Below are 8,636 nucleotides of genomic sequence, written 5' to 3'. Positions count from 1 at the left end.
TTGTTTCCTTTATCAATTTAATATTTATTTCCTTTCTTTTTCTTATCAAAGATCAATTATTTTTTGGAAGTTTCAAGGGCATTGAAGTGGAGTTGTTGTAGTTTAGGTGCAGACACAACAAGAAGACACGAAAGAAATTTATTAGAACATCTTTAGGATATTATCTTATAGTTTACATATTTAGTTCAAGAGGAACAACTGAAAAACAAATCCTACAAAATGATAAGTTGAAAAGCAGCGGAAGACAGAAAGCCAATGTGGCAAATGTGGTCCATTCCATTAAATTTGCTGTTAAAAAAATTTATAGCTATTAAATATTAATTTTAAAATATAACTATTTTAATTGAATTTTAAATTAAATAAATAAGAACTAAAGAAATAAAAATGAGATCTAAAAACTAAAACAAAACCAAAAGACACCACAATTAGTGCCTCCCCCCGCCTGCGTATCCCATCCGCCACCACAATCAGTGCCTCCCCCCGCCTGCGTATCCCATCCGCCACCACAATTCTCTCTTCTCTCTTTCTACCCAACAACAACAACCCACCACCTTGTCCACCTCCACCCCCACCTGAACACCAGTCTTTTGAATTTTTTGCAATCTAATACCCTGAACTCTTATTAGTAAGGCATGCCTACACTCTCAATTTTAACGATTACATACCCTAAATTTTTCAATTTTTTGCAATCTGGTTCTTGCATTAGTCTTACTGTTAGAATTTCCGTTAATTGTTGATGTGACATATGTGGGATTCACCTTTTAAATTTTAAATGGCTTAAAATATTAATAAAACTAATTTAAAACAAAAAGTAATAATAAACCCTTATCCCCATCCCAACCCTTTCTAACCTCCATCTAATAAACCCCAACTCCAACCACCCACCCCACACCACCATCTGCTACTGCTCTGCAACTTGAAAACCAAGAAAACCCACCACCCAGCAAGCATAAGAATCTAGAGCTGGGATTTATCCACACAAAAAAAGGGACAAGAAATACAAACTGATTTCATAAATTTTTATTCTACTCATCGTATTTCCTAAAATCGATTCAGCAAAAATGCATGCTAAAGCCCTTGTTAATGGGTCATATAGCCGAGCCTATCAAAAAGCACCACGTTGCCAAGAGATGTTAGGTCATTCGTATACTGACCCGACCAACTTGACCACCCCAGGTACCGCTAATAGGCTTTCCAGCCAAGCTTATCAGGCTGCATCGTGCGACCCAGAGTTTGGGTGCTTATGTACTGACCCGACCAGACTGATCTCCCTGGGCCCACTATGATGTCATGTGACCAGAAAAGCAGAATCGCTAGTAGTCTAACACGACCAAATCCCTGTCAAGCCATGTCACTTCACGCACCTAATACCAGCATGGTGGCTGGAATGGATAATTTAATGTGCTTCACATTCAAGCTAGGTGTCGCCTTGCTACTTGATCCCTAATAATCAGTATAGTGACTGATTCCCGTAACCACTCTCTGATCCCAGCATGGGTAATGGTTAAAGATCACCTTTCTTGCTAGATTTAAGGAGATATGATCTCTCATTTCCCCCTCTATAAATACTCTTCATCTGCATTGAGACAAAGGTAATAACTATTCTTATCCATAAACTATGTATCCATTCTTCTCCACTCTAAACCCACCTCTAACTTAGCCATCAGAGGGGGTTCAACTGGTATCATGCCAGTTTTCCCCTCTTCTGATAGGTTAATTGCTTGAAGTGTGCAGGTTATCTTGGAAGATCAACTTAACTTAATATCCCGGGATACAGTTTGGTCCTGACCCGAGTTCGGACCCCAGTGTAACAGAAAAGTCACCATATCAACAGCCTCATTCCCTATGCCCACCATTTTGCCCATATTCTGACACCACCAAAACCCTGACCCGACCCAAATTTTGACTTAATTTCGAAAACCCTTAAAGCAAGTCTAGCGCACAACCCTTGCCAGGGCAAGAGGCCCCCTGCCATCCCAAATCCAACTCCAGAGCGACGAACCCAGCCAGGGCAAGCCCTGGGTCCCACCAACCTGGGCAAGCCCACCGGCAAATCCTGCCTGGGCTCAAGCCCGAAGGCGGTGACGTCAGCAAGCAAAATTTAAAATTTGACTTTTGCTCGCTAACGTCAACCCTGACAGAACCCAACAGGAAAACACCACGTGGCGCTTCCTAGACGTTGTGATGGTTTTTTTTCCAAAAATCCGATGGCCCTAATTTTTTTGGCTAAAAAAATTGCAAACAAAATCAAAAAAATTCTGAATTTTTTTAAAAAAAAAATACCAAAAAAATTCTGGATTTTTTCCCTATAAATACCTAACAATTTTATTCACTTTCCACACCAAATCTTCATACAAACTCATCTCCTTCCAATATTTTTCACTTTCCACACCAAATTTTCTACTACAAAATTTAATTTGCGCAAAAATAAAAATGGCATCTTTCATCGAAGCCAAAGGGTCGTGGACAAATGTTCGAAGATGTCAAAAATCTTGGCAACGAGGTAAAAAAAAAAAAAAAAATCCTTTTTATTCAATTTAATGTCTTTATATATATATATATATATTTCATGCATTTCCAATTTTATTTTTTTAATAGATTAGTCAAGGCAAAACAAAAAAGAGTAAAACTATTACACATGGCTCCTCAAGTGAATAATACCCGCAGTCCGTTCCAGTGGTGCATTCCGTGTCTGAAATAATGGCACTATTATGTCCTCCGAAGGAAAATACTATCCCACGTCGTGATCGGGTGGAACTGCCTCCGCCAATGATTGAGTCTTTTTTGTACTCTATTGTGTCGGACTATGAGGACTGAGAATATTTCAATTGTATGATGAGTGAGTAGGTATTTCAATTGTATGATGAGTGAGATATGCATTTTATAATAAATATGGCCGTGGCAACTGAAAATTTTATCTGAAAATTTTATTTGAAAATTTTATCCGAAAAATTTTATCTGAAATTTAAGTGTGAATTTTATAATAAATAGTGACAGGTGGCAACCGAAAATATTATCTGAAAAGCTTATCAAAATTAATGGTTTGAACTATAAAAAATAGGAAATAAAGTACAATGGCTAGTACTTGCCCTTGCCCTAGCATTTTGGGGTGAAACCAAAAAAGGAAAGGCTGCCACTATTCACGTGAATAGTGACTGCCTTGCCTTGCCTTTGCCTTGTCCTAGCCTTTTGGGATGGAACCAAAAAAAGTAAGGCTACCACTATTCACGTGAATAGTGGCAGCCGTTGCCTTGCCTTAGCCTTCTGAGGTGGACTTGCTTTTATGGTGGGGGGTAACAAACTGGACCTCTCGCTACTTATTTGAATGACGTTGTTGAAAGCCACTACGAATTTGGCTTGGGGAACATAGGCAGTACGAATTTGGGAGAGATAGAGAGAGAGAGAGAGAGAGAGAGAGAGAGAGAGAGAGAGAGAGACGAGGAGTGGGTAGGTTGGCTGGCTATTGGTGGCGGGTTAGGCGGCGAGGCTGGGACTTGGTTTGGGAAGAAGACTATTTTTTTCCTATTGGTTTTTTTTTTGGGTCTTTTAGTGTTTGGGGTTGTCGAGGTCCATAACCTTGCTTGATCTCATCCTCGAGGTGTTGCCATGGCGTCTTCTGTCTTCGTGGTTGGGTGGTGTGGCTAAGGCTATAGGGTGGGCCTAGGAATTGAGGGCCGGGTAAGGGGAACAACTGTAAGTAGAAGTTCCTATTAACGAGGACTTCCTTTAAGACAGTAGTGTAAGATTGGGGAGTGTAGTAGTGGAGGACTTCTCGTCTTCCACTACCCCTCTCCCCCTACTCTGAGCCATCTAGCTGCCTTTCGTTAACGAGGGCTGATGGGGCTTAATTTTTTATTTTATGTTTATAAATATTTTTTCTTTTTTTAATTTTTTTTAAAAATATTTTAAGCCATTTAAGTTTTAAAAGGTGGGTCTCACATATGTCACATCAACAATTAACGGAACTTCTAACGGTAAGGCTAACATCGCAACCAGATTGTAAAAACATGAAAAACTTAGGGTATGTAATTATTAAAATTGAGAATGCAGGGACAAACACGCCTTACCGATTAGAGTTTAGGGTACTAAATTGAAATTAACTCAAAATAAAATAATAATTTTCATTACATGTCATTTTTTCACCCAATTCTGACATCTTTGTTTGGATGAAATAATTGAAAATTACATAGAATTCTTAAATGACATAATTTAAATCTCCATTAGGGATGGCAATGGATCGGGTAGGGGCCGGATATGACAATACCATCCCCGTCCCTGCTCTCCATCCATGCCCCCATCCCCAAACCCATCCTCATTTAATAGGTTTCAGGGAATCCCCGTCTCCGTTTCCGTCGGGGGACTATCCCCCATACCTGCCCTGAATCCTTTATTTTTTTTGCATAAAAAATATTTATCATACATTTTAACATTAAGTTTCATATTAAATTATCATTCAACACATCCAAATTAACTATGAAGTTCAACTCAACTATTCAAATTTTATATCTGGCAATTAATAATTTATGTGTTTGAATTTATGGCAATTAATAATTTATGCGTTTGAATTTATGTATGTCAAATTTAATAAATGATATAAATTACATTAAAAATGAATTCATACTCAATAGAAAGTGCGAATTGACGACTCTTTTGGTGTAAATTAAACTCAGGAATCTCCATACCCAATTTTCATGATTTTTCCTACGCTTCATTTAATAAGTTCTATATTTAAGTTGCCAAACAATAAAAACATCAATTTCTTCACTTCAATTTCCGACTTTTTGCTAAATCCTCAATTATTTTTCTCCCTCCAAACAGAGGGTAAAAAAGAAAAAGAAAAAGAACAAAGGAGGGAGAAAAAGAACCAAGCAGACTGGCACAAGCTCCTCCTTCTCCAATCCAAATAACTTGAAATCCGACCCACTTACCTACGATTCTCTCTTTGCTACAGTAAGCACAAAACCACCTCCATTAATAAGCAAGCAATGAGCTTGGCGTTCCTCCAGGGCTATTCTTCCGCTGAAGAAGAAGAAGAAGCCCAAAATCACCGCCTCCATTACCAAAACTCAAACTCGTCGGACGACGACGGAGATGGTGACCAAAGTCACAAACCCAAATCCGTCTTTGACTTTCCCAAACCTCCCTCCTCTTCTATTGCCTCTGGCCTTCCTTCTGCATCTGACGTCTTCTCCGAGGTACCATTTTACCCTAATTCACCCCCTGTTTTTCTTTTTATTTCTCTCTGCAATTTACCATTCAGTTTGAATTTTTTATTTTTTATTTTTTTTTTGTGGCTGCTTTTTATGGGTTCATTGTGCTTTTCTTCGATTGGTTGCCGAAGATTTGTGGACCGCCGGATTTTCTCAATAACTGCGTACAAGAAGACGGTTCTATGAGGGATGACAGTCCCCAGAAAGGGAGGCATGGTGCCCGCAACGCCAAACATCGCAAGGACAAGAAAGATTTACCTGCTGGTTGGTATTTTTTCTTAGTTAATGTTTGTTCATATTATGTTAAAGATCAATTTTATACACTTCAATTCTAAGTACTTTTGGGTTGCTTTTTATTCAAAACATTCTCCTAAAATTGTCATTGCAGTCAGAGAGACATAGGAGGAGGAGTGATAAAAATTGATTTTACACTACAAATTGGATATGTGGTCCCTGTATGATGAAGTGTATAATGACTTTAAGAGAAAGAACAGGCACAAATCGCGGTTATTCAACCATATATAGATGACTGAGATGCTTCTGTCCGAGTGTATCTTAAACATCTATGTTTAGTCCGTGGTTGAGATGCATGTCCTGAACCTAGGTTCTTATTAGATCAGGACAACCAGTTCACAGAATGGAAGTAACGTTGGAAGTAGACTCTTTTCTGTTTATTTATTATCCAAATTCAAACTCCAGTTATGGCGTGTTTGCTTTCATGGAATCGGGGAAGTCATGAATTGGGGAAGTCAAGAATAGAAGAGAGAATGAATGGGACCAACTATTCACCCATAATCAATCTAACTCCTGGTGTTTCAGATATTGGATTACGAATTTTAGTGTGGAACCTACTTAATTTTTTATTTCGTACATATTAGTAAACACCATGGAAGTCATGAATCGGAATAATTCCAGTACCCATTGATAAATTTTCTTATCCTGAGTTTTCTTGAACTGTCTTGCGTAGATCTGCACCTCGTCAATGTGATGGTTTATTTTGTAATTGGAAGTCTTAAGTCAGACAATACCTAGATGTCTTGGCAACATAAAATTATGTGGTTTCTTGGATTTTTCTTATAAATTTGTGTCTGTTGAGTTCCAATCAAATCTGTTGGAATAATTATTCAAAAGTGTTTGTTTGAACTGTTATTTACGATACTCTGTCAAACTGATGGGTGTTATCTGTGTTCTGGATGCTCAGGGCAGTGGTTTTTCAGCAGGAACGGCTAATTTGAAAGATATAGAAGAGAAGTTTGTTAAATGTTGATCAAAATTTTAAAATTATTATGCATATAGTTCTCTGTGTATCATTATCTAATAATGATTTGGTTTTTGCAACCTCTTTCTGCATATGCATGTTTTCCTTTTTATTTTTTATTTTCTCTTGCAGCAGTTCAGACTCTTGTTAAAACTGTGTACAGGTGCTGTAGTGGAGTCCAAAGCGCAGTTAGTTGGAATCCATGAACGAGTAAGAAGTGATTTTGCGGCTAACCAACCTCCAACATCAATAGTTACAAGCACGGCTCAAGGTGGCAAGCGTCTGCCAACTGCAACGAATCCTAGTGCAGAGGATGCTGCAGAGCTTCTGAGGTTATTGTTGCTGTTTCTACTCCCCACTCCCTTGTTTGTTTGCTTGTATTGTTTTTGGTTTTTCTGAATCTTTTTCTTTTCTTGGTTCTGCTAGTTCTGAAAGACATATAGCTGTTTTAGATTATTGTTATTTTTATTTTTCAGTGCAGCAGGTATTTTGGTTGGGTATTAGTCAAGTATTTGGCCTCGTAATTGCTAATCTGAAATATTTCTCCTAATAGGATGTGTTTGCAATGTGGAATACCCAAAACCTACTCCAATGCACAGGGAATGGTCTGCCCAGCTTGCGGTGATCGTCCTGTAGACACAACCAACGATTCCAAGAAGAAGGGATCTACCATCAAAGATAAGGAGAAGAGTAAGAGGATGAAGGGCCAGTCATCTCATGGTACATGGAAAAGTGAAACTGAAATGCAGCTTCGGCAGCAGTTTGACTAGTAGAAGTTTGTTCAAATATTACCTGGAATAGCATAACATCTCGTAGGTTTGTGGTTGTATTATCTAGCTGACCCATTAGTTCAGGTAGCAAACCCGAAGTTCATCAGGTCGCATGGGAAGTATTCTGTGTTTTGGTTTCATGTCAAAATGTGTTTATACTCTTTTCTGTTATCAATTAGTAGTGGTAACAGGTCCACTTCAACCAAAATAGTTAAAATAGTTCTTACAGAAGCAGTCCTTAACTGCAACGCTAATTTGGTCGGGAGGAAAGGGGAACCAAGAGGCTGCAGTAGTTGCAAGGGTGCAAGCAGCGATCTGCAGTTGCAGGTGACATAGCTCCGTGATGGGGAGCTTTGTTTGCTCACTTTTGGTCACGTTCTCCATGGCCAGAGTAGCTTGTCTTTTTTCACCATGCAAGCTTTATCTTCAGACTCCGTGGCAGTCAAACCTTGAGAGAGGCTGTGCCTTCGATATGCTGAGGCCTCAAACCAGTTGGTTCTGTCCTCCAGACTAAAACACGGACATGTCAGTCGGGCCGAGAACAATAAAACACTTGCTTGATCATCATCCTAGCACCATAGAAAATTTGCTCCGTAATTGAGGCAGGATGAATCCTGGGTAGTGAAGAAGAGTCATGTGGCATAACAGGGAAGATTTTTAACAATATAAGAAAATAGAATAAATTTATTAAATTTCATTCAATATTAATCCCGCTTTTGTTATGAGTTGCATTGTTATGAATTACTTTTTGGGAGTTTTACTAATATATCCAAAATAAGGTCTGAAATTATTAAAAAAAACCTCACATAGAATGCACTTTAGAAACACACCAAAAACTCATTTACTACATAAGAAATTAATGTTTAAGTTCTTATAAATTATATGACTACTATTGATCAACTTAAAAAAGAAGCCCAACAAAAAAAAAAAAAAAAAAACTAAAATAGCACCCAAAACAAGCCCAGCCCAATTTTTAAAAAAACCCAAACAATTCATTACAAACAAACGTCTTGAAAACCGCAGCTTCATTAACGTGTCATGTTAATTAATGACTGTAATGTTCCACACCTTTACTGTCATGTTGATTAATTATTGCAATGTTCCAGTCTAGGGTAACAACACTGCTCTGTTATGTTGTTTAATGGCTGTAATGTTCCAGTCTACGGTAATAACATTGCTACTTTCCTATGACATTCTATTTCTAATGCATGTTTACCCCTGTAATGTTCTAGTCTAGGGTAATAACACTGCTAGTTTCCTATGATATCCTATTTATAATGCATGTCTACCCCTGTAATGTTCCAGTCTAGGGTAATAACATTGCTAGTTTATTGTCATGTTGATTAATGACTATAAAGTTCCAATTTAGGGTAATAACATTGCTAGTTTATTGTCATG

The 8,636-nt window shown here is 38.1% G+C and overlaps 1 protein-coding gene across 1 annotated transcript; it reads left to right on the top strand.

Annotated features, from left to right (window-relative positions):
• Positions 1 to 4,781: 4,781 nt before the first annotated feature.
• Positions 4,782 to 7,946, top strand: LOC117636309. The gene is made up of 4 exons (XM_034370747.1): positions 4,782 to 5,195; positions 5,342 to 5,474; positions 6,632 to 6,800; positions 7,022 to 7,946. Exons 1-4 carry the CDS (start codon positions 4,986 to 4,988, stop codon positions 7,236 to 7,238), a joined length of 729 nt encoding a protein of 242 aa, XP_034226638.1. The 5' UTR covers positions 4,782 to 4,985; the 3' UTR covers positions 7,239 to 7,946.
• The last annotated feature ends 690 nt before the right edge of the window (positions 7,947 to 8,636 follow it).

This window comes from Prunus dulcis, chromosome 8 (assembly GCF_902201215.1).
Source record: "Prunus dulcis chromosome 8, ALMONDv2, whole genome shotgun sequence".
NCBI classification, from domain to species: Eukaryota; Viridiplantae; Streptophyta; class Magnoliopsida; order Rosales; family Rosaceae; genus Prunus; species Prunus dulcis.
The sequence above is the reverse complement of the archived record's forward strand: the minus strand, read 5'-3'. Positions and strand labels throughout refer to the sequence as shown.